The following is a 27,611-nucleotide window of genomic DNA, read 5'->3' as shown; positions in this document are numbered from 1 at the left end:
AACACACTGTTACCTACCTACTCCTTACAGGAGTTTTATCAAGTTAAGGTTTTTAACTTAAGTTTTATCTGTTAAGGTTGTTAAGACTGGAACTAATTCCACCTCAATTATGTAGTTGAAAAGGCTGAGGTGACATTCTAGAATTCTGATCACAATACATACTAATCCTTCAGTATCAGAGGAGAATTAGTCCCATGACACTCCCAAGGATACCAAAATGCCAAAACCCTCATATAAAATGGTGTAGTATTTACAAAAAGACTACACACAATCTCCCATTACACTCTAAATCATCTCTAGATTTCTTATATAACAAATACAATATAAATGTTACATAAATTGTTATTACAGTGTATTGAATAGGGAATAATAACCAAAAAAAAATCCATACATGTTCAGTACAGATGCAATTTTTTGCCCCAAGTATTTTCAATCCTTGGTTAGCTGAACATACAAATATAGAGGGCCACCTGTACACAGTAGACAGATTTATTAAGATGCTCCAAAATTGTATCCCTGGATCTGGCTGACAAGAAATTCAACTAAACACTAGTATGGGACTTTACAGATGGAATTTTATTAATATCAGTGGATCTTAAACTAAAAAATTATCCTAGATTATTCCATTGGTCCAGTGTTATCAAATGAGCCCTTAACAGTGACAGAAGGCAGAAAAATCAAGTCAGAGAAATACGAAGCATAAAAAAGGACACGATCTGCAACTACTGCCTTTGAAGATGAAGAAGAGAACAAGTTAAGGAATGAGGTGACAGTCACCATATGGAACTGATTTCTGCCAATACCCTCAATGAGTTTTTTTTAAGAAGACTCATCTCCAGAACTTCTAAACTAAATAACCACCATCCTGACACCTGAGCTCCAAGCCAAAACCCAAGCAGTACCTGGACATCTGACCTATAGAAATTGTGAAATAATAAAGTTGTGTTGGTTTAAGCCACTAGGTTCTTGGTAATTTGTTATGGCAGAAATAGAAAATGACTACAGATCTTAGCACAAGCCAAGTGCTGCTGTTAAAAGGGACCTAAAAATGTAAATGTGGCTTTAGTATCAGGAACTGGATAGAGGAATGTTTAAAATAAAAAAAGACACTAGCAAGCTTTCAGTACACTGTTAGAAGAAATCTAGTCTCTAAAGACATTTCCAGTGAGGGCTCTCAGACTATTTAAAGAAACCTGGACTTGGAGAACCAACCCAAAGACCCAACTTTTAGTGGGAAATGATTTTGGTTATCACTTCTGACAATCTGCCATTTAATTGAAGCACTTATGCAAGGTTAACTGTTGACTTGATTTTAAATCTATTGTCTTACTACTGTTTCTTAAATACCACTTGTTTTGTTATAATGTTCTCCTTTTTTTTTTTTTAATGTCACCATCTCTTGAATTACTGCTGTAATTTCTGATACTATCTCTGTTTTGACTTTAACCCTCAGCCCCAAACTACTCTTCCCACAGCAGCAATCTCCTTCTAATTGTAGTCCAACTTTTCTGGGTAAAAAATCAGATGTTTCAATGACCTTCCAGTAACACACCTTTCCCCATTACCTCTCTCATCTCATTTTCTACTCCTCTCCTCTACTCATTTCCATTTCAGTCATACCTACCTCATTTTCCTTGAACACCCCAAATGCACTCAGGTACCAGCTATTCCCTCTGTCTAGAATACTTTCCCTACCTTCCTCACTTGGTTCATGTTTTTGAGCAAATGTTACTTTGCCTGTGGCAGGCAGAATAATGGCCCCTCAAAAATGTCCATAACCTAATCCCAAGAACCTATGACTATGCTATATTATAAGGCAAAGGGAATTACAATTGCAGATGGTATTAAGGCTGCTAATTAATTAGTTGGCTTAGAAGAGGGAAATTATCCTGGATCATCCAGAAAGTCCCCAAAATATTCACAGCAGTCCTTAAAAGAGAAAGAGGGAGATGTGACTACAAAAGAATGGCCAGAGATGTGAAATTGCTGACTGAAGATGAAGAAAAGAGATCATGAACCAAGAAATGTGAGGAGCCTCTAGAAACAGAAAAGACAAAAAAAAGAATTGTCCCCCAAGAACCTCCAGAAATTAACAAAGAACTATCAACACCATGATTAGCCCAATACGACCTATTTCAAAACTCTTGACTTCTAGAATCTTAAAATAATACAATGCTGTTGAAGCCATTATTAAATTTATGCAATTTATTAAGGCAGCAATGGAAAGCTAATATGCTACTCTAATTAAAACTATAAGTCCCCACTCCCCTTTGCTGCTTAATTTTTCCTTCATAACATATATTTCCTTCTAATAAACTTCATAATTTGCTTATTTTGTTTATACATGTAAATCCTATAAATAAATTTAAGCTCCATAAAAGCAAGAATTATCCTGTTCACTATTTTCAGGAGCCTGATACATGATTAGATGTTCAAATCTTGCTGGAAAATTCAATGGGATTATAAATAAATGAATATATATATGAAGAACTGTGATGCTAGTACATATGAGCTAACGATGATGCTAGTGGTGATAAAAATGTCAGATCTTTAAAAAAATAGATATAATCAGTGGCTATTCGTACTCAACGGCATTTAGATTCATAGCTATTATGCCTTAATAGTCACTCATAACATCTTTATTATTTAGGGTGAGTATTCCTTTTCTTCCCAATTTTTTGATTACACGATGTTGAGTAACTAAGGAAACACTTCAAACGTTAAGTATGCAGAGATTCAAAATGGCATATTAAAGGAAGTCTGTATTTCCAATTGCTTTATGGCTCAGGATTCAAACAGCAGGAGTAGGGCTTCTCAGCGAGATGGGTGAAAGAGGGAATTCATTGAAATTCAATATCAGAGAGTCTCTTTGAGACTCAGAAATTCAGATGCACTGAAAAAAGAACAAGAAAGATAAACTAGAGCCAAGTGCAGCAGCAGAAGTAGCAATGGTTCACCATGAAGGGGAGGAATAATACAAACAGAAACAGAAACATATCTGACAAATTTAGCATGGAAAACCTGTAGATCAGAAAAGTAGCCTGACCTTGGCTGATCCAGAAGCTGCACAGTGAATTAGTGTTTGAAAGTGCTCTGTATTTCTCAATACAGAGGCAGCCAAGCTGCAGCTTGCTGCTGTGGGATCCTGGGAGATCATAGTAAACACTGCCATAGAGTCCTGGCAAGCACCTACAAGTGCCCAGGGTGTGCCTGGCAGAAGTGGGTGAAACAGACAGAGAAGATTATATCCAGAGGGATTCAAGACAGGAATATGAATAAGAATGCAACTCACTCTCTTTTTTGTCTGGTGGCTCACGTGACCAACTGAAGAGGGTGCGGAGACTGAACAGGCAGGTAAGAATACAGAGACTAAGCCTAAGAAGGTTGTATTTGTGGGCAAAGACTCTCCGGCATCAAGAGTAGAATTCTTAGAGATCCACACTCCCAGCAGAGATCAGAATCTGCCTGGCTATAGAGATATGTTGATATAATCTCTCCAGAGCAGAAACAGTCCAAAAAAGTTCCTAAGGCCTGATTAGACTTAAGCCCCAGCCACCTTAACCTCACTCATAGAACTCTGCAGCTACACCACACTGGGAGTACATTGATCTGATTTGTCCAAACAAAATGCAAATAACAGTACTTTCCATTTTGTCCTACTTTATATTGGTGAGAAGGGAAACTGAGAGCTATTTCAACCAGCTTCAGTTTTAGGACACTCCAGCTAGCAACAAAGTGAGCAACATAAAAAGAGGAAAAGTTTAATAACCCCCACCCCTCACAAAAGCGTACTCATGAACTTTTTCTCTATGTATGTAGCTCAAGAAATAAAAAGGACAGTTAGGTCTAAATAGTGACAATACACCCTGCTTTGACCATCTCAGTGTAAGATAATTCATTTTTTATTTAAAACTACTACTTTTTTTTTTTTTGGTGTTCAGGCCTTACTGATTGGTTCCTAAATATATACATACATATGCATAATTCTTCATTTCTCTATTTTTAGCATTTTCTTTACCACAGTTATTTTCTCTTGCCTTTTCTTTTTAGGATTAGAGTTTTTATTTATTTTGGCTTTTATTTTGTTTGTTTCTTCTTCTCTCCTTTGTTCTCCCACTAATATCCAAATTCTCTTGCTCTTCTTGCCCTTTGTTATCTATTTTTTTCTCCTTCTTTATAGCCATCACTTACTACATTTGCATTCTTCATATTTTGGACATTCTGAACTTTCTTGTACCTTACCATCACATTTTCTTTTCTCTTAATGAATTATATTATTTGGTTTATACCCCCATCATACATGTTGTGGATGACACAGCTGACTCTCGCTATTGACTTCAATGCCATATGTAGTTCACAATAATTTATTGTTTTTGCTTTTAGTAACTGTTGACCATGCCATTCAAATTTCGTGGTAATTAGCATTGTAGATGTCATAGTAAGTACAGGGTATTTATTTTAATGCTGTATACTGTTTGCAGCACTTATTGTTTGTGTCCTCTTTTCTGTGAGGTGCTGGGAATCTACAGGCATACTACAAATTCACAGAGTAGAGACTCTGCTGCCAAACTAAACCTAGCCAAGAGACAGCACACTTTGCTCTACACACAAAGAATAGAAGAGAGAAAAATCCTTTCAAGCTGGGCCAGGATTGTGGCTCAGTGGTACAGTGCTTGCCTAGCATGCGTGAGTCACTGGGTTTGATCCCCAGCACCTCATAAAAATACTAAACAAAATAAAGGTTTTGTGTCTATCTACAACTAAAAATATTTAAAAAAAAAAAAAATCCCCAAACAATTGACCAGGCCTCCAGTAGGAAGACCTGGGGTAGTACTCAGGTCCCACACATGGACATCAACTCCTTCAGCAAAAACAGACTATTAACACAACAACTATTGATACCGTACTACTAAAGTTCTCAATCAAGACAAAGATATGCCTTAAAAGGTTCACACACAAAAGCAGAAAAGAAATCCATCCCAACATGCATAAAATCCCAACATAGGAACTCAAATTGTAAAAACAATGTAAAACACCAAGAATTGACTCCAAAGATACTAAAGTAGATTAAATATCAAACAAAGAAATCAAAAGAATGATTTCAAAATGATCAATTAATTCTAAGACAACACAGAAAAACAACGATGAATTAAAGAAGTCAGTATAAGATATGAATGAGAAATTTAATAAGGGGATAGAGTTGTTTATAAAGAATTAAAGACAAATCTCAGAAATGAAAGACACAATAAATCAAATAAAATATTCAGTTGAAAGTCTGATAGAGCAGACAGAATCTGAGAGCTGGAGCCAAAGTGTCAGGCCTTGAACAATCAGACAGTATTAAAGAAAATAAGTAAGTAATCATGACTAGAATATACAAGAAATCTGGGACAATATTAAGAAACCAATTTTAAGAATTATTGGGACTGAAGAGGGCTGTGAGACACAGGCTTATGTCATAGATAATTTCAGGAAAATAGCAGAAAAATTTCCAACCTTTGAGAATAAGATGGACACCAAGATACAGGAGGCATTCAGAACCTCAAATATACAAGTTCAGAAAAGAACCTCTCCACATCACATTATAATTAAAATATATAACATAAAAAACACAGATACAATTGAAAAAGCCACAAGAGAAAATCATCATGTCATATTCAGAGGCAAGTCAATCACAATTACTTCAATTTCTCAGCTCAAGTTCTAAAAGCCAAGAAGGCTTTGGATCGATGTATTCCAAGACATGAAAAAAAAAAAAAAATGACTGTCAACCAAAATTTGCTACACCCAACAAAACTATCATTCAAAAAAAAAAAAAAAACTTCCAAAATAAGCAGAAACTAAAAGAATTCATACTACTAAGTCAGCACTACAGAATATACTTAAAGAAATACTTCATAAAAACAAATCAAAAACCCTAGTGATCACAAATGGACAGATCCAATTTGAAGAGTAACTCAGCTAATGAGAAACTGGTTCAAATTGAACATTAAAAATAAACCAAAATGACAGAAAATAATAAACACTTCTTCCTAATTAACTGATTATAAATGGTCCCAACTTTCCAGTTAAAAGACTTAGGCTGGCAAAAAGGATTAAAAACAAGACACCCTGCCCCCGCAAAAAAAAAAAAAAAAAACAAGACCCAACTTATACATTGTGTGCAAGAAACTCACCTTAAAGACAATAAAAGTCACAGGCTAAAAGTAAAAGGATGGAAATTTATACACCTTGCTAATGGAGCCCCAAAACACACTGGAGTAGCTATTGTGATATCCAGCAAAGCAGACTTCAAGACAAAATTAATCAGGAAAGACAAAGAAGATTACTTCATTCAGGTAAGAGAACAATCCAACAAGTAATAACATTACTCAAATTAAAGCTGCAGAGAGATCCAGTACAATAAAACAGTGGGCAATTTCAACACACCTCTCTCACCAACAGATACTTCAACTTCACATAAATTCAGTAAAGACTCTTTAGACCTAAAATAGTTTGTAACACAAATGTATTAAATATTTATAGAATATTTTATCCAACAACAGCTGAATGCAGCTGCTTCATGAAACCTTCTCCAAAATAGACCACAAAGCAATTTGTTTTAGTCAGCTTTTTCATTGCTATGACCAAAAGACCTGAAAAGAACAATTTTAAGGAGAAAAAGTTTATTTGGAAGCTCACAGTTGCAGCAGAAGTCTCAGTCCATAGATAGCCGGCTCCATTCCTTGGGGCTCGAAGCAGAACATCATGGCAGAAGAGTATGGTAGAGGAAGCCACTAGGACACAGCACCAGGAGGCAGAGAGGGAGCTCTGCTCAACAAGGACAAAACATAAACCCCAAACGCACACCCCAAATGGCCCACCTCCTCCAGCCACACCCTACTTGCCTACAATTAGTTACACTTAGTTAATCCTTATCAGGGGATTAATTCACTGATTGTGTTAAGGCTCTCATAACCCACTCATTTCACCTCTAAACCCTTTTGCATTGAGGCAAAAAAGAGATTTGGGGAGACACCTCATATCTAAACCATAACACAATTCTTAGCAATACAAATAAATAAATAAATAAAATGCCTTGCATTGTGTCAGGTCATAATGAAATGCAACTAAAAATTAACACCAAAAAAACCCTACAGAAACTATATAAACACATGAAGATTTAACAATCATTTTTGAATTATAAATGAGTAATAGAAGAAATTACAAAATTCTTAGAATCAAACAAGAATAATGATACAACATACCAGAACCCTGGGACATTCTGAAGGCAATTCTAAAAGGAACATTTATAGATAATGAGTGCCTACACAAGAAAATCCAAAAGATTCTAAATAAACAACTTAAAGCCCTTAAAAAAAAACAAGCATAAACCAATTCCAAAACCAGTAAAAGTAATGAAATAAGATCAAAGCTGAAAGCAATGACAGATAAACCCTTAGCCAAATAAACCAAAAGAAATATGGTGAAACTCAAATTAATAAAATTAGTGATAAAATAGAGAAATCACCACAGATACCACAGAAATCCAGCATATCATTAGGGACTACTTTGAAAACATACTTCAATAAATTGGAAAACCTAGAAGAAATGCATACATTTCTTGACACATATGACCTGTCAATAGTGAATCAAGAGGAAATAGAAAACCTAAACAGACCAGCAACTAGGAGAGAAACAGAAGCGATAATAAAGTCTCCCAACAAAGAAAAGCCCAGGACCAGATGGATTCTCAGTTGAATTCTACCAGACCTTTAAAGAAAAACTAATGCCAACACTCCTGAAATTATCCCATGAAACAGAAAGGGATGAAATGACTTCCAAATTCATTCTATGTAGCCAGTATCACACTCATACCAAAACATCAAGGATAAAAAATACAGACCAATATCCCTGATGAACTCAGATGAAAACACCCTTTAAAGTATTAGCAAAACATATTCAACAACATATTAAGATTTTTACATCATGTCCAAGTTTGTTTTATCCCAAAGATGGAAGGATAATTAATCATATGCAAATTAATAAATGTAACTCACATAAATAGAATTAAGAACAAAAATCATAGTTATTTCAATATATGCAGAGAAAATCTCAATAGCTTTCTTATGTACCAATAATAAATCTGCTGACAAATTCCATTCAAAATAGACTGAAAAAAAATATCTATGAATAAATCTAACCAAGCAGGTAAAAGACCTCTACAATGAAAACTCAGAACACTAAGGAAAGACACTGAAAACACAAGACAGAAAGACTCCCATGTTCATGAATATGCAGAAATGACACTGTTAAAATGGTTATAGCACCAAAGTAATATATACGTTCAATGCAATCCCCATCAAAATACCAATGTCATTCTTCATTATATTAGAAATATAATCCTAAAATTCATTTGGAATAAAATACATCAAATAACCAAAGCAATTCTGTGCTTCCATCACAATACCTGACTTCAAATTATCCTACAGAGTTACAGTAACAAAAACTGTATGGTACTAGCATAAAAACAGACCAATGGTACAGAACAGAAGACACAGAGACAAACTCAACACAGATATATTCATCTGATACTTCACAAATGTGCCAAAAACATACACTGGAGAAACAACAGCCTTTCTAACAAGGTACTTTCTAAAAATGGTACTAGGAAAACTAATCATCCATATGTAGAAGAATGAAACTAGATCCTTATCTCTCATCTTACACAAATGTCAACTCAAGATTGATCAAAGACATAGGAAATACACATGAAACTGCAACTCCTATAAAATGTAAGGTCAATATTCTAAAAGATGGGCACAAGAAACAACTTTCTCAAAAGAACCCCTAGAGCTCAGGAAATAATGCCGCATATTAATAAATGTGGTGGCATCAAATTAAAAAGCTTCTGGCCTGGCACAGTGGCGCATGCCTGTAACCCCAGCAGCTCAGGAGGCTGAGGCAGGAGGATCACAAGTTCAGAGCCAGCCTCAGCAACAACAAGGTACTTAGCGACTCAGTGAGACCCTGTCTCTAAATAGAAAATAGGGCTGGGGATGTGGCTCAGTGGTCGAATGCCCCTGAGTTCAATCCCCAGAACCAAAAAAAAAAAAAAAACTTTCTGCACAGCAAAGAAAATAAGAATGTGAAGAGAAGAAAAGCTTTGCTAGCTACTCTTTTGACAGAAGATTAATATCCAGAATAGGCAAAGAACTCAAAAGACTTAACACCATAAAAAACAATAATAACTGGGCAAATGAACTAAACACACACTTCTCAAAAGAAATACAAGTGGTCAATAAATATATGAAAAATGATCAACACCAATAGTAATTACAGAAATGCAAATCAAAACTACACTAAGATTTCATCTCACACCAGTCAGAACAGCTGTCAACAAGAATATAAACAATAATAAATGACTAAGAGGGTGTAAAAAAAAAAAAACACTTTTATACTGTTGTAAATAAGTACAACCACTATGGAAATCAGTATGGAGGTTCCTAAAAAGTCTAGGAAGGGAACCACCATACAACTCACCAAATATCAGTCTTTGGTATTTATCCTAAAGAATTAAAGTGGGGGCTGGGGTTGTGGCTCAGCAGTAGAGTGCTCACCTAGCACGTGTGAGGCCCTGGGTTGGATCCTCAGCACTACATAAAAATAAATAAATAAAGTGTCCAACTAAAAAAATATATATAAAAAAAAATTAAAGTGAAAGCTGAGCAAAAACATCTAATAAAAACTAAATGAAGATCTGTAGAGTAGTGGGGTGGGGGAGAAAAAGAGGGAAATACTGGAGAATGATATTAGCATATCAAATAGTAGGAAATTACATTGTGTACAGAGCAACATATTATGTACAATTATAATGCACCAATAAAAAAATGAAAAAACATTAAGTAAACAATCAATATATATACAAATATATAGCTATATCAATATATATACAAATCAATATATACAAAGTATTTCCATTCTAAAGGAACTTACTAACATTTGAGAAAGTCTCCAAGTTTGAAACGTAAAAGAAAAACTTTTGGAAACTATCAGAAAAGGTCTTATATTATCTTTAGTGAAGAAATAAAAAATAGACTTTGTTGTTAAAAAGAAGTTACTTAAGAGCTGGGGATATAACTCAGCTGGTACAGTGTACCACACATTCACAAGGCCCGAGCTACTTACCTGTTCCAGGTGTAGTAGTTGTAACTCCAACCAAAGGACTCTGCATTACTGAAATGTTCATCTACAAGGAAATACAAATGTTAAAATAAAAACACAAAGTTCTAACCATAATATAAACAGAGTAATTATTAGAAGGCTTGGTTCAAAAGATAACTGAATTTCTATCAGGTACTACAGTTATCTCTAATTAGCTCTCAGTCCCAAAAGTACCCTCCTTTTTAAGTTGACCAATAATAACCCAAAATATGCTACATCATTTAGCATATTATTTGTTTAAAATAAGAAAGTTATACTAGGTTAAAAAAAACACTATTTTTAATAGAAAGTAACATGGTAGGAATTTTAGTTCCTAAGGTAAAATATTTAAAATAATGGAGAATAGTGATACTTGAAATAACCAAAGTCAGAGAATAAAAAAGGTTAAAGAATTTTATTTTTAACAGACATAAATCATGAATACTATATTTAAATCAGTCTACACAACAGAAGACAGCATACCCCTGCTATCAATAGTAAAAAGTTACAAAGCTATAGAATTATCCTTACTAGCCCCTTGAAATATGAAAAAATTAAGGAGTAATTAAAAATCTTTCTATAAATAAAACAACACTGTTTAATCAAGCAATGAGAATAGATTCTCCCTAATTTTTAAAAACAGGTTCTAGATTAAGGAAATCTAGCTTTATCAAGCAACCAGAACCAAATGTTAAAAGAATCTTAAGAGAGATACGAATTTTATTGCTCAATTCTTAATGCCATCTTCTTTCATGACTAGGGAAGTTTAAACAAAGTGTCAGGGGCATCACTATTTTGGCACTAATCTGGCTATAATATTTTAAACAATTTTCAAGTTAAAAACATTCACTATAGGGGCTAGGGATGTGGCTCAAGTGGTAGCGTGCTCGCCTGGCATGCGTGCGGCCCGGGTTCGATCCTCAGCACCACACACAAATAAAGATGTTGTGTTCGCCAAAAACTAAAAAATAAATATTACAAAAAAAACTCTCTCTCTCTCTCTCTCTCTCTTTCTAAAAAAAAAAATAAGTATGTTACAAAAATAAAAACATTCACTATAAATTATGACCCATGAGTTTTTAAAATATTTTGAATATAGCAATAATGGTAAACTACCTTTTTCTTTATGTATCAGAAGTGTAATGAAAAAACTAGTGTAAATTTAGAAGCCAGTGAGTCTCAGACCAAATTAAACAGCAGATTTACTTAATATGGAGAATCATCCTTGATCGTGATATTCTGGATTTAGGAGACTTAGAATACCACGGTCTATTAGGAATATAACACATGCCATGTACTTAACTTTAAATTTCTAATAGGCACCATAAAAAAGTACAAACAGGAAAAATTAATTTAGTATAAGTTAGCCTAATACATCTAAAATATTATCATTTCAATGTGTAACCAATATGAAAAATTAACAGATATTGTACATTCTTTCTAAGTCTTCACATTACAAAAAAAATACGTATTTTATACTTAAAGTATATCTCAATTAGGATTTGCCACATTTCAAGTATCAATTGCCACACTTGGCTAGCGGCAACTACTGGATGAGACTGAAAGGCAGACTTAGAAATGTTGAAAAGAGAAGGTAATTTGGTTAGAACAATAAATAAGTTTGCTTTCAGTAAGGAGGAAGCCTAGTGATATATCAAGCCTATAAATGGCCAAAATTCTCAAAAAACTTCACCAATTTGGATTTAGAAAAGACATAAAACTAGTCTCTAAATCAAACAGCACAAATACCTTAATACAAAGAATTTAGTGAGAGGAAAGCACCCTGTGATTATAAGATTACTTGCTACATAAAAGAAGAATCCATACTACCATTCAAACTGACAATCAAGAATAGCACTAGCACAGCATGGGTGATAAACACAATGGCTCTAGACACAAGATAGGCAGAGTTTGAAGTCTGGCTCTACTATAATCTTATCCTCAACAAATAACCTAATATTTCTGTGTCTTAGTTTCATTAATGATTAAAATAAATCTCATAACACCTATATCACAGATTCACTGTGAGGACTAAATAAGATAACATAATAGAAATTGTAAGATCAAGAATCACAGCCTTTGGGATGGAGCACCCTGTTGTTTCTCCTTTGCTAGCAAAACAATAAACCTTCTTTTTCCTTATTCTCAAAACCATGTCCTCATTACTGGATTGGCATTGGGGACAGCGACCAAGCTTTAGGAAACAAATTTGACACCCTAGATAAGACCCAAGAGCAGCCCCTGGCACCAGATTTCTTGGGTAGGCCTGGTTCTCCAAGGAATCACACATCCATGCTGAGGATTCATGGTACTGGCAAACGTGTTGAGAGCCAACTGCAGGAGAGTTAAGAGAAGGGCAAATTTGCCTCAGGTCTAATTAAAGGAGCAGTTCCAGTGAGTAGAGGGAAGGACTAAGGAACCATCCCAACAGCTACCGATGCTCCTTTTGTTTCAGGGAACTCACTCCTTCTCTCTCCGAACAATACAGGTTTCACCATCATGGTTCACGTTGAGAAAAAGCAAACTGAATTGAGAAAAAGCAAACTGAAATCAGGAAAGTCGTGACAGCTTGGGCCATCTGTCAAGTCCCTGGGTGTGTACACTTGATTCCACACACCTGGTTCCTCTTTGTAGGAACATCTGATCCCTCTTTCTGGGGACATCTGTGGCACCACTGATGTAGGAGTCATGGTTAAATGGGACTCAAGAACCTAAGGATATGTACTCCTTTCTGATCTGTTCTAGGTGCTCATCTGTTTGTAGGCCTTGGGCCTGGGAATTCCCTCTGGTTGTCTTGTTTTGTTTGTATCTGCAACTGTCCCTTTTAAGAGATGGCCAGTATTGCACTGGTTCTATATAGGTAGTCTCTTGGGAAACAGCTGCTCAATGTATAGGTTCCCATCTGTCAGCCATGGTTTGGGGGCTCCTCTCTGGTTGTCTCTCTCCACATTTCTTTTTTATACAATCTTGCAATTGGAGTTGGTCTGTTCAGACGTAAAATGAGTTGAAGCAAGGGCCACCTATAAGTCTAAGATGATGTTTTATTGTAATGTTTTATTTAAATAGAGTTCTAGATTATTGTGAAATCTTGCAGTTGGAGTTGGTCTGTCAAAGGTAAAGTAGATGGAAGAAATCTGTAAGTGTTTACCTGTTTTAAAGATTCCCATCTATCAGCCCTGGTTTTGGTGATCTTCTCATCTGTTTTTTGGTCTGTTACTGGCCCTTTAAGACATGGGCCACGCTGTGTTGATCTTACTAGTAGTCTCTTAGGCAGAGAGATCTTCCCTGCATGGGCCCCTATAGGGATAAGCCTGTCTAAGCACTAGACCTAAAGTGGAAGGGAAAAAAATCCCAGAAAAGCTGCCTAGGCTGTAGAAAAATGACCAAAGAGAACCTGGCTCTATCCTGCCTTCCATCCTCTTTGGCCCATGGAGGGTGGAGGCTGCTGGCCACAAAGAATGTGGCAGTTGATAGGTTCTAGCACTGTCTGTTTATGACCTGGGGACAGGAATAGTCTTTTAAAATCTGACAGGAGAACCCATTTGGCCAGGGAATATTCATTACTGGGGCAAAGCAATTCTTGCTATAATAGTATTTCAGCAAACTAAATGCCTAAGGAGAATGACAGAATAAATAACTGAACCCAGGAAAAAAAAAAAAAAGACAGAAACTAAGACCAACCTGTGTTTTGTAGGCAGCCTCTGCAAAGGGACCTCAAAGAAACCTAAAGAAAAGAATCGAAAGGGCCTCTTCCACTGCATATCAATATACCTAATATAAAAAAAAGGTCCAAAAGAAGCCTCTGAGTACAACTGACAGTGGGAAACAGTTAAAGTTGATGGCATTGTTTCAGATAGTCAAGTGACATTTTTAAACATCCGAACTAATGATGTAGCAAAGGCTCCTCAGATGTATGGCACTGAAATGGCAAATTCACCTCAACCACCCCCACTTAGTCCTCACCCATGTGATATGGTTGATGAAGGAGTGACTATAAAAACTTCAACTCCTCAGTCAACATTGTTATCAAATGCCAACACCAGATCCCTCCATTCCTACTAAACCAATGAAAGATAGGATAGACAGTTTGTCCCAGTCTTTCCCACCTAAATTCCAGGAAGCTGTAAAGCCTATAGTGTATATTGGTACAGCTGTAAACTTGGAAGAAGATGAGGCTAATATAGCCTGGAAGTCCCAAGGAAAAAAGATGTAGAGTTTTTACCATCTCAGCTTCCAAGGGATAAATTCAAGGATGATCCTTGGACTTTTTGGACAGGAAAGTGTAACATTAGTTATAGAGGAACCTCTTCATCATGAAATAGTTTAGCCATCAAAAATGTGGAGAAAATTATTAACACTTGCATAACCATCAGCTGACCAATGTTAGAACTTCAGTGTACTATTTTTCTTCATCCACTTCCTGAATTGATGCTTATCATTTCTGTACATGTCCTTATATGGGTAGTTCTAATTAAGTCAAGTAATGGCTTTATGGCATTTCCTTGTTACTATATCGTAATTTGCTCTCTAAAAGATGGATATGTTAGTCATTTTCAATTTTTCAGTTATAGAGGATGTAACTGAATGTGTTTTGTACACATTTCTTTCTCCACTTGCGTAAGAATTACTCTAGGAAATACAACAAAAAGTAGAGTTGCTGGACCATAAATTTGTCCATTCAACCTGAGGGTTGTTGCCACTTTGCTGTTCAAACAACTGATACAGTTTACTCTCTAATGAACCAGCGGAGTATGAGAAAAACTGTTACTCTCATTTTCCTCAATACTTGGTGTTAGGAGACTTTTAATTTGGCTGTATGCAAAATGGCATCTCATTGTCTTTAATACATGTTTTCCCTAGTGAGGTTAAGCATCTTGTGAAATATTTAATGATAATTTAAATTACCTTTTCTGTGAATTGCAGAGTCTTTCTTTTGTTAACTCTCTCTCTTTTGTCTGATGTGTTCTTTTCACATTCTAATTACCTATATTAGTTATATGCGCTGTAGATACTTTCCTTCATCTGTGATTTGCCTTATTTGTTCACTATATCTATGGCATACTTTGGATAGAAGAAGTCTTTTTTCTTTTTCTGTTTTCTGAATATATATGCAGCCTGTCAAATAAGTCTTTGCATTTTTATAAGTTTTTTTAAAAGGTGAAATCCAACAAAATGCTACTACGATATTCCTTGGAACGGTCTATTTGTCAGTCCAAGACCAAGCAGTAAGCAAATAATACATTTCCTTCTCAGTCCTTTGTCAATGTTTTATTCTTTAAGTTACTCAAGGGTGTTAAATAATATCTTAGACTTTATTTGTTGATTAAAATGTCATGTTTCCATATTTGTATTTTTTTCTATTAATGTAACTATTATATAGAATTTTTTACTTTCTTGGGTGTTCTGTTGTGTTGCTTACTAGATGTGTTTTCTAGGGTTTCACTTTAGTAGATGCCTAAGTTAATACCATTATTTGTTATAACTAGTGGCTTCTCTTGGGATTTGTCCTTATTTTGTTGACAAAAATATTTTCTTGAGTGAAAGAATGTGGGAAATATATATTTGACAACTTTGCATTTCTGAAAATGATTTGATTTTGTTATTATACTTGTTGAAAATTTGGCTATGTGTTAGATTTTTCAGTGAAATATCATTTTCTCTTGGGGAAAAAAAAAAGTTGATGGCATTGTGATAATGATAACGGGGACAGGTCAGGCTCAAAAATATCCTGTGCTCCAACCCCTTGAGTGAATCTGGGAGAAAAAAAGATTAAGAAACAGTGTTTTTATATGCTGGATTATACAACCTTCTCCTGGGATGAAATCTGTTGTATAAGTTAAATGCACAGATAACATTCATAAAAACTATTTAAGAATATTAATAAAGGGTCTAAAACTAGAAAAGACAAAAGAAAGTTACAGGTATGGAAATATATTTTAGTAAGAAGAAAGTAAAAGAAATGTTTCTGTATGAAAAGGTCTGGTAAAGTAATATTCTTGGGATAAAGTCCAAGATGAAGAGGATAAAACTAAGAATGCAAAGTACTAAGTTGCAGAAGGTTCCTAGATGGTAAATCTCAAAAAGTTTGTCTGTGATTAAAGTGGCTATAATTAGCAGTCAGTTGAGGTTATTTTAACTTATAGTCCTAATATGAAACAAAGTCTGAAACACTGATCTGATCTTATCTATCGATAATTTTCTTGTATTGGTTAGGTTTTATTACTTGGGGAAACAGTATAAAAGGAATTAGGGTTTTACTTGTTTTAAAGTCCTAAATAATTACTTTGTAACTGGTTAAACAAACAACTGTTATTTTGGTTATAACAATATTGTTGACACCCAAAATATATGTGACTAGCTACATGCCTGTTTTGAGAACTATATTTGTCTGAGCCTTGTCTTTAAGTGTTATGTAAAAGTTTATAAAATGAAAGTTTTTTAAGTTTACCTGCAAGGTAAGCAATAAATGTTCTTTTATACACTGTATCTGACATAGAAGGGCCACAATGTCATCTTTCTTATATATGTTTGCTTCCACCAAGTCAATTTCTGATCGTTAACACTGTTTCCTAAATGTGTAAGAAATTTAAGGCTATTCTTTGATTTTTTTTTTTTTAACCCATGCAGACCTGTGATTATTATCACCATACACTTTGGATTCTAAATAAGGGGCTGGGGTTGTGGCTCAGTGGTAGAGCGCTTGCTTCGCATGCATGAGGCACTGGGTTCAATCCTCTGCACCACATAAAATAAAACAAAAGGTATTGTTAAAAAAAAAATTGGGGCTGGGGATATGGCTCAAGCAGTAGCGAGCTCGCCTGGCATGCATGCGGCCCGGGTTCGATCCTCAGCACCACATACAAAGATGTTGTGCCTGCCAAAAACTAAATAAATAAATAAATATTTAAAATTCTCTCTCTCTCTCCCTCCCTCCCTCTCTCTCTCTCTCTCTCTCTCTCCCTCCCTCCCTCTCTCTCTCTCTCTCTCCCCCTCTCTCTTTAAAAAAAAAAAATTAAATGTAAAGCTTAGGAGATCACTTTGCCAAGTTGATGTTACACAAACTAAAATTATCTCTAGCAAAATTCTTGGATTTGTATAGAAATAACAAATTTGGTTGATATTTATTCATATCATTTGATATTTTATAGCTAGATAAAGTAACCTGTTGTCAATAAGTTATATATACAATTTTGTGTTACTCTTCACACTGGAATTGGTTTTTAAATGCATTTTTGTAACATAATAAGAACAGCCTAACCTACTTAAAGGTGACACTGTAAAACATGGAAGTATTCTTCCACTTTTTCCACAAAAACAAAGTTAAAAGCTCTCTTAGCCTTTCTTTGATTCATGTTTCAGATGTACTGCTATATTGTATTATTTGTGAAAAACCCTGCATTACCGGAGATAAGGCCCTGCCTGCCACCTTACTCCATGTTAGAATGGCTCCAAAATAAGCTAGACTTCAGCTCATTTAAAGTTGTGTTCAAGAGATTGATTTTTGTTTTAAAGATTACTGTGATCTCAGAGAATATAATATATAACTAAGTAAAGGTTCAAGACTATAAAAGTTATTTTTCTTGGTTCATAGCTATTACACAAAGTGCGTATGTTTTTGTACTGTTAATCTAATTTGTATTTTCCTTGTAAACTTTATAACTGTTGCCTGTTAGTATTTTGCAGAGGTACTGCTTATTTAAAAAAAAAAAAAAGAAAAAAAGATAGCAGTCTGGGTTAATTTGAGATAGTGCCATCGTATAAAATGCTGACTCCCAGTACTAACACTAAACCCCAATTAAATGAAAGGGATATCTGTAAAATTATAGAAATTGAAGTTATAACTTGTTACTCCCTCTTTAAAACTGGCTTGCTGAGTGTTTAAAATCGAAAACTTGGAGACCAAAGTCAAGGAAGTAAAAGGGCCAAGGAAAAAGCATCCAACATTTTAGCCCTTGCCCTCTACGGTCAGCCAGGACCCAGAGAACAACAGGACCTCTCTGGGCCCTGCAACTCTGGTGAGTCACCCAATCTACTAATCAGAGACATTGAGAGAACCCTAAAGCAGGAAGCCAATCAGTGCACATTCTGCAAAGAGAAGAGTCATCAGAAACAGAAATGTCCCTGATGCTTCCAAGAGAAGCCATATGGTCAGCCAGACCCCAACCCCTCCTGGCAAGTGGCCTCACTAGTAGAAGAAAGCTAAAGGAACCAGAAGGCTTTGCATATGTCCCCAAGAATGATCTCTGAGGAATCTCGGCTGACACTTAAGAGTAGATAGGAATAAGGTCAGTTTTGACCAGCTTGGTCTTAAATATCTGGCAGAAGAGTATAGCCCAAAAGCACAGTCCTACATGGACATTTCAAAGGAAAACAATGGTTTCTTTAATGCAACTTAAGACATACACTTGCTTTAGTCCTACCACAAGTAACCTAGAGGTTATAAAGGAAAGGTTCTTTAGAGTCCCTAGTAATAATGATCACAAGAGTCACAAATTTGTCCTGAATTGAGTCTCATTTCCAAGACCTACAAATCTTCCTAAACTCCTACACTATGAACATGATCTGTTTTTAACTGACGAGATTATGAGTTACTATCCTCATGGTTTTCAGAGACTGGATGAATTACTAATTGTTTTTGTGCTAATTATTTACAAAAAATGTAATGCTTTGCTGTCTTTATTGTTGTCTTGCTTGATCCCTGCCCTATGTATGCCTTGTCCAGTCACCTGCCATCTTCTACTGCTCTAATGCTGAATGCCCTTAAATATCCACACTCACCTGATATAGAACAAGGACTTTGGGTTACTTCCCCAAATTTCACCCCCTTTTAGTACAAAGCAGTTGGGAGATGTTGTCACTCATTTTTCCATAAAAATGGAATGAAATTGACATTGTGGCTCAGTGGCAGAGCATTTGTCTCACACATGTGAGATGCTGGGTTCAATCCTCAGCACCACATAAAAATAAACAAAATAAAGTTACTGTGTCCACGTATAACTTAAAAAGTATTAAAAAAAGAAAAGAAAGAAATTGACAGTGGGGAAATGTAACAGTGGTCCACTTTATACTCTGAATATAACCCTTGCTGCTCTACCACTATAACTTATTTTTAAAATAGACCTGTTGCTTTCTCTTCCTCTCTCCCTGCTCCTCCCTAATCTCTCTCCTCCCTAATCTCAGGGGAAACACAGGATTACCTTTCTTCCCCATCCTAAGCAGATTTATCTGTCCCTGAGTACACATCCATCATAGGAACAACTTAGGGGATGATAACAGAAGATCTCAGAAATGACTATCTGACATATTAACAAGTAAATTACAACTCCAGACAGAAAACACATGACATATAGCTTTGATTCACCTCTTTAAAAGCTCCTTGTTTCTGCTGATGGGCAGAATTGCAGCCTTTAGGACTAGAGTCCCTGCGTTTCTCCTTTGCTAGCCAAGAATAAACCTTCTTTTTCTTTGTTCTCAAAAAAAAAAAAAAAAAAAAAGCCAAGTGCAGTGGTGCTCGCCTGTAATCTCAGCAGCTCTGGACTCTGAGGCAAGAGGATCACGAGTCCAAAGCCAGCCTCAGCACTACACAACTCAGTAAGACCCTGTCTCTTAATAAAAATACAAAATAGGCCTGGGGATGTGGCTCAGTGGAAAGCCCCTGAATTCAATTCCTGGTCCCCACCCCTTCCAAAAAAAGAGATAAATTGTAGGATCAAGGCCTGCACATGGCAAGCAAGTACTATCTAAGTATTAGGACACTTTATTGTTGTTAGTCCCATCAAAACAGAGAATCTCTACTTTGAATATAATGCAAAGAACACCATCAGAACACCTATACCAATCAAAACTTAATATTACCATCAAAACACCTACACCAGGAACATACTAAACAATCAACTCATAAATATACAGGAAGCAATTTTAGTAAAATAAGTAAACAAGAAAAAAAGGGGTATTGGACTTACATTAATAAAAACATGCACAAAACAAAGATCTCAATTCTTTGCCAAGTGCTTTATATGTAGACAAAACCCTGGATTTTCATTTGCTCTTTCAGAAAATTATGTATAAATATTGATCTTCTTAAACAACTGGAATGACTTAAACCATAATCATATTCTACATATATATTAAGTAGGTTGGAGTCATGAGTGCATGCCTATAAAAACCACAGAACTACATACATGAAAAAAAAACTTAAGAGTTCTACTACATTTTAAGTACGATTCATGGCAAATGTACTTAATTCTTATTCTGTGCAACACAGTTACACTTGAACAAACCACAGAGAAAATTTTCAAATTACTGACCCTCACTGTATAGCCACATAAAAACATAAAATGAATATCTGGACCAAGAGGATATGTACATCACCTGTCTTCTTGAAGTTAAAGGTGTTGATCCAAGTCCTGGGCTAGAAATGTCATCATATATACTTCTAACAGGTGGAGCTCCACTTTTATCCTTATGAGCTGGTAAAACTGGTTGTGGTGGTGACCCACCTAAGATGTGAGAAAGCAAAGGAATTTTTCATCTTTCTAGTAAGATTTTTTAAATTTGTGTTTTTGAAATACTAACAAACTCTTTGTCTCCTAGGACTATTCAAACTTTCATATGCATAATAGTCACCTGGGGATCTTGGTAAAACTCAGACTGATTCAGAAAGTGTAGGGTGGAGTCTGAGGTCATGCAGTTCTAATAAGCTCCCAGGTGATGCCAATGTTGCTGTTCCACAGACCACTTAAATAAAAGGTTTCAGAAAAAGTAGTTAATAGGAATTTTAGTTTTAGAAAACATGTAAATTTTGCTTTGTCTACAAAATGCTTAATATATCAATACAAACTGTGCCCACAGATAGGCAAGTAGTCCCAACTACTCAGGAGGCCGAGGTGGGAGAATCACTTGAATTAGAGACCAGCCTGGGCAATACAGTGAGACCCCATTTCAAAAAACAAAATGTGCTCCTATTTGTCACTTAAAAGTCATTCCAGGGCTGGGGATGTGGCTCAAGTGGTAGCGTGCTCGCCTGGCATGCATGCGGCCCAGGTTCGATCCTCAGCACCACATACATACAAAGATGTTGTGTCTGCCGAAAACTAAAAAATAAATATTAAATTCTCTTTCTCTCTCTCCTCTTTCTTAAAAAAAAAAAAAGTTATTCCATGTATACCTGAATGACTATAATCCCCCAATATGGAATTTAACTACCACAATTAAAGGGAGTCTCATTTATTTTTCTCAAAGTAGAAATATATTTAAGTAGATAATAAAGACATAAAAAAAGGACAAACTTTTTAAACATAAAAATATCTTTAGCAATGCTACAGTGAAGCAGCCCAGGCCCTCTGTAAGACTAATTGATATCTGTGCCTGAACAGTATAGCATAAGCTATGGAATGAGACTGACCAGGGCTTTAACATTCCACTCTGTCCCTAATAAGTGAGCCTCAACCAATTATTCATTACACTTAGCCTCAGTTTCCTGTTTTGGAAAATGGAGATACTTTTTTTAAAAATAGGGATATTGCCGGGCACGGTGGCACAAGCCTCTAATCCCAGAGGCTGAGGAGGCTGAAGCAGGAGGATCATGAGTTCAAAGCTAGTCTCAGCAAAAGTGAGGTGCTAAGCAACTCAGTGAGACCCTGTCTCTAAAAATACAAAATAGGGTGGGGAATGTGGCTTAGTGGTCAAGTGCCCCCAAGTTCAATTCCCAGTACCCCACCCCCGCAAAAAATAATAGGGAGGGAGATACTACTACCCCCTTTAAAGCCAATTCTTAAAAAATAATAAGACAACCTACCCTTTAAAGTTGACGTCTTAAAAATGAGACACCACATCTAAACGTGTGTATTCAATTTAAATAAACTGAATTTAAATGTTAGTATAAGAATAACACATGTCAAAGAAGTTTAATTAGAAAATTTGTAGACATGAATTCTACAAATACTCATAGTGAGTATGTTAACTTTCCATTGCTGTGATAAGAATAACTGAGAAACACAACTTGAGGAAAGATTTATTTTGGATCCTGGTTTCTGAGGTCTCAGTCTGTGATCACTTGGCTGTCTTTATTCTGGATCTCTAGTGAGACAGAACATGATGGTGGGAGGGTGTGGTAGAAAAGAACTGCTCACCTCATGGTGGCCAGGAAGCAGGGAGAGTAAGAGGAAAGATGGAGAAAAGAAAGGGTCTGGGGACAAGTCTCCAAGGGCATGCTCATATTGATTAGTATTAGTATACTGCCTGAGTCACAGCACTCAATAGTTGGTAGCTACAAATTAAAATAATACATTTAAAATAAAAAGTCTGTCCAGAAAATAATTAAGAAAATTACTTCAAATATACTTTATGATTCTCCTTGATCAATCCCCAAAAAAGGGTAATTAACCACTTTATAACAACACTTTAAAAGACTATTAAGATTTCCATTTAAACAACTATAAAAAGTGTATTAGCTCACAGTTGGGATTCTACCATTTCTATACTAAATTCTCACTACTCAAAACTAACACTTCAAAGTTCTCTTTTAAAATATACTTTACTAAAGAAACCTTGTAATAAATTTGGGTTCAATTTGGGTTACAATACTTTGTGCTGACAATGCAAATTTTGCATAAAAACAAAACTATACATAAATGAGAATCTTAACTCACTGTTGTACTTTAGATTTGTAATGTCCCAAAGACTCGTGTGTTAGAAGGTTTGGTACCCAACACAGTAATATTCAGAGGTGGGACTTTGGGAAAGTGATTAGAGAATGAGGGCTCTAACTTTATTAATTTATTTATTAATTTATTTAACTTATTATTTTTAATTTATTTTTAATTTATTTATTTTTTATTTATTTTATTTATTATTTATTTATTTATTTAACTTAATTTATTTGTTAATAATTAATGATTAATAGCTAACTAGACTATTAGAAGATGGTAGAAAGTGTAGGAGGAAGGACCCAATTGAAGAAAGTGGGTCCTTGGAAATATACCCTTGGAGACTTGTCCCCAGACCCTTTCTCTCCCTCTCTGCTTCCTGGCCTCCATCAGATATGCAGTTCTGTTCTACCACACCCTCCCACCATCATGTTCTGTCTCACTGGAGATCCAGAATCAAGGCAGCCAAGTGATCACAGACTGAGACCTCAGAAACCAGGATCCAAAATAAATCTTTCCATAAGTTGTTTTTCTCAGTTATTCTTATCACAGTGATGGAAAGTTAACATACTCATTATGACTATTCGTAGAATTCATGTCTACAAATTTTCTAATTAAACTTCTTTGACATGTGTTATTCTTATATACTAACATGAATTTATTTAAACTGAATTCAGCTGAATATATTTCATCAATTCTAAAAGGTACCACACCCCTTCACATAATTTTAAATATATCTCTTAAACAATGACATCTTAAAATTGTGTCATATTTACTGTTTTTTCTTTCTTAGTGGTAATACAGAACCTTAGATCACATGAAATACAGCACATGAAATACAGCACACATATTTTTAATGAGTGGTTCTTGAAATTATAATAGCTTATAATATTTAAACCTCTATTCCAAGAGTCTTAAAATAAGGGAATTGCTTTATATTAGAGGTACTGTTTAACCTGTTTAAATCGATGAGTTGATGAGAATGAATGCTGCACCACTGCTCTTTTAAAATACTCGACCATGTTTCGATATACTATAAAACTATTTTAAGCAATTCACCTACCAGCAAGTAATGGTGACCTCATTTCCATTATTCCTACTGAGGGCCCACTAATTGGTCGAGACTGTGGAGTCACTGGAGCTGGCAAATCCCCCATTAAAAATCCAGGTAAGAACTGGGCATTAACTCCTGGCTTTGGAGACGTGGGTGAACCCAGCATCATTGGTTCAGATCCTAATCAAAAAAATAAAAAAAGTTAAAGAACTTTGCATTACAATACCTAACAAAACTATGAGAATCAAGCACAAGTTTGAGAATTTAATCAAAATTCTTAAGTATTACAGAGCATAATTGAATTTATTTTCAAAGCTAGTAAAATTTTTAGAAAAATGTAAAATTACCTTGTGTTCAACATATTAATCTTTGACAGATGTTTCTGTTTACATTAATTCACTGTCTTAAAATCAACACTTATTTATAAATTAATATATTATCTAAAAAAAATCCCTATATGAACAGAATAACTTCAATTTCTGGGTCAGTTTCTACTATTCAACAACTGAAAACAAGCAGAGTATACTACATTTTTACACTAAGTCTTGGTAAATCATAAACAATGGATTCAGCTTTTTTCTTTTTCCCCTCACACAAAAATAGTGAATCATGTAATAAAAGTATAATCCTGCACACATAAAAACACTAATACAATAACAGTGATAACTGGCATCCTACTGCATTTCACCATAATCATCACTGCCATGTTAATAGATATTCACAAGCATTCCATGCATACTACTCTTGCATTAAAGACATTTTATTATTTATTTTCTAAGACAGGCTGTCACTAAGTTGCTTAGGGCCTTGCTAAGTTGCTGAGGTTAGACTTGAACTTTTGACCCTCCTCAATCTTTGGAGTCAGTGGCCACCATGGCCAGCCAAAGATGGTTTAGTAATAAGTAATTTTTAAGAAAAATTTAAAAAGCTTCACATAATGGTCACACTCCACTTTTTTGCAAAAAACTTTGGCATAAAACCTGTGATGTAATATTATGCAGCGAAATATGGCAACTCAGAAATATATTGAAAAGAGTTGTAAATTTTCATTTTTGGATCATTTTTCAAATCATTAAAGTTAGGACCACTATAATCAATAAAAGTTTCCCTAATATAAAACCAATTTAAAGAAAGAACTAATATCTCACAATCATATATTCAAAATTAATTGTCCCAATTTACAGTATACATATTAATTAACTTATCGATTAATGTATAAATGAAGAACTTACAATTTATATTTATGAAAAGAAAACTTTCAACTAGATAACAAGCCTATGATTCACAGCACTCAGAAAAATCATGTTTAATATCTTCCTTATATGGCTTTTATTAACTTTTACTGAACTTCTAAAGAGCCTCAAAAATTTGTTTCTTGTTACCCAAAACCTGTCAATTATTTATTCTTCCTCTTATTTCTCATTATAATAGATATAAGTATTAATGATACAAGTGCAGAAAGAAGAAAACAGCAAAGTAATTCAAGAAAAGGATAAACACTGAAATAAGGTATGAAGAAATATAATTACATTGTAATTACTCTGTAGTGCAATTATTATGTGGTATACTACATACTTCCAAAGAAAATACATTAAGCTCAAACAAAAAGTCTAAACAAAAGGTATTCTGAACATGTTTAGAAAGCCAAAACAAAATACAAAGTTTTGAGTAACACCACAGCCTACCTTCACCCATCCCCCAAAGGAAAAAAATTATAGCAAGTGTATAAATTAGATCAAGAAAAATTCTGATATATGTAAATATGTACTGATACAGTAGAAAGCACCAGAGCGAAGAGGACACAACAGGCTCTTAATCTGGACTCTGTCACTAATCATCCCTCAGGGCTACATTTCACTTAAAGAGAGAACCTTAACCACTGAAACCTGTATGTCTTAAATTTCATTTTAAAGTCTGTGCTCCTAAATATTAAATACTACAATTAACACAATTTGTTCAAGTAAACTTTTGGTTTAATACACTAGTACTGAGAATGTTATAACAATAGATACTTGGAATATCTGCAATATGTGGACTTTGAACAATTAATATCAGGTAATATCAGGCAATAAACAAGAATAGATTTAGTCACATTTCTAAGCCCAACAAATATACACTCCAGAATGTCTTTGTGGAGGACTGGAGATGTAGCTCAACGGTGGAGTATTAATCTAGCAAGCTCAAGGTCTAGATTCATTTCCCAACACCAGAAATCACAAAAACACTCTTTGTTGAACTGAACACCTTGAGCTGAAAATAAAATTTCTGCAAAGATATACAAAAAACAAACACCTAAACCAACGTCTGAACACAAGGTTTAAGGTAGAGTATCTGTATTATTGACATTATGCATTGTTTATGACACGCCAAAACAGTTCAAGTTACTCTATTCTTAGAAGGAACTTATATTACACAAGACGTGGGAAGCCTCCCATGACCTTCAAATCTACAAAAGAAAAAACATAATTCTATATGTATCATGTCTGCTTTCTCTCTTCTCCTTTTTCAAACTCAAAAAGTTATAATCTAATATTAAGGTAAGTTTATATTATAGTAGAAAGGTTCCCCCGCCCTTCTAAAAATTTTCCACGGTTGTCACAACTCGCAAAACTCAAGAGGGAAAAAAAGGAATCAACATATTAACTGGATAAACTTTTTCAAAGATGACATATTTTAACAAGGCTTCACAATAAAAAATGGAAATGAATCTTTAAAAATCATATCATGATTTATTAATTAGAGGAAAAAACCTGAAACGGCCACTTTCCCAAGGTAAAGGCGGGAAAAACCTTAGGAACTCCTAGCTATAAAGGCCAACTTAATGATTACCGACACCTGGATGATTTTATTTCACACGATTCACGTTTCCCTTAATAACAGATTCCTTTTGCAAAGCCTGAGAGAGGGAAAGACTCAAAACAGAACTACAAGCGACAAACTAGCAGTAGACAGTAATCGCACACTCAGGGACAACGCCCACCCACGTGTACGCTACTCAGTCCCTTCCCCAGGACGCTTCCGGGAATCCCGGAAACCCGAAATCCAGCCGTCAATCTCCAGCGCTGGTGGGAGTGAGTCTCAGGTACTGGCCAGTCTGACGCAGCAGGTGTACGGAGGCAAAACTCACAGTTCAGTCACAGCTATTTCCTCACCCTCCTGGTACCTCCTGCTTTCCAGTGGTTCACGGGGGCGACGCCTTGAATAGGGTACCGACTAGGAACTTGGGGAGACCTAGAGGCTGCTCCTTCGCAATTGAAACCAGCAAACCAGAGTGTAGATTACTGCTGTCCAGTGTTGCCCGCTTCCAAACCTACAGCATGGATGGCGCTGCCAGCAAAGAAAAGCAGTTTTTCACTCACCCAGAGTGGGCGCCTGGGGTTCCACGGCAAAGGCTGCCATCGCGACCGCGGCAATTACTCCAATCCCGGGACCTTCCCAATTTTCAAAAAAGGCGGAAACCCTCCCCGCCTCCTGGAGCGCGCTACCTTGTGGGTTTGCGTAACTTCCGGACATGCGCTATACGGATGTCGTGCGCATTGCAGCCATTTTGGAATAGGGTAACTTTTGCTAGTTCTGGGAGTCTGCATGAAAAGGATTTCATTGGGAAGGTGGTGAAGCAGCGTGGGACCTGGGAATCTGGGAATAATTTTTGTCAAACTGGGAGCCTCCTGGCTTGTTAGTGCGCGACGCCTATAGAAGTACAGTTTCCTTTAATTTTCATAATTAAT

The 27,611-nt window shown here is 35.5% G+C and overlaps 1 protein-coding gene across 2 annotated transcripts in view; it reads right to left on the bottom strand.

Moving 5' to 3' along the window:
• Positions 1-27,387, bottom strand: part of Nup35 (nucleoporin 35) — a 46,259-nt gene extending 18,872 nt beyond the window's left edge. Inside the window, exons 1-4 of one of the 2 annotated variants that reach the window (XM_005324687.5) lie at positions 27,243-27,387; positions 23,893-24,063; positions 20,554-20,681; positions 10,168-10,228 (exon numbers count right to left, since the gene is read on the bottom strand). In XM_005324687.5, the coding sequence (XP_005324744.1) occupies positions 10,168-10,228; positions 20,554-20,681; positions 23,893-24,063; positions 27,243-27,282 (400 nt within the window). In that variant the 5' untranslated portion in view covers positions 27,283-27,387. Of the gene's footprint in view, positions 1-10,167; positions 10,229-20,553; positions 20,682-20,808; positions 20,920-23,892; positions 24,064-27,242 lie in introns of those variants that run through there. The other variant, XM_021725982.3, reaches the window with a different exon arrangement.
• Between the last annotated feature and the right edge of the window lie 224 nt (positions 27,388-27,611).

Source organism: Ictidomys tridecemlineatus, chromosome 7 (assembly GCF_052094955.1).
Source record: "Ictidomys tridecemlineatus isolate mIctTri1 chromosome 7, mIctTri1.hap1, whole genome shotgun sequence".
NCBI lineage: Eukaryota > Metazoa > Chordata > Mammalia > Rodentia > Sciuridae > Ictidomys > Ictidomys tridecemlineatus.
The sequence above is the reverse complement of the archived record's forward strand: the minus strand, read 5'-3'. Positions and strand labels throughout refer to the sequence as shown.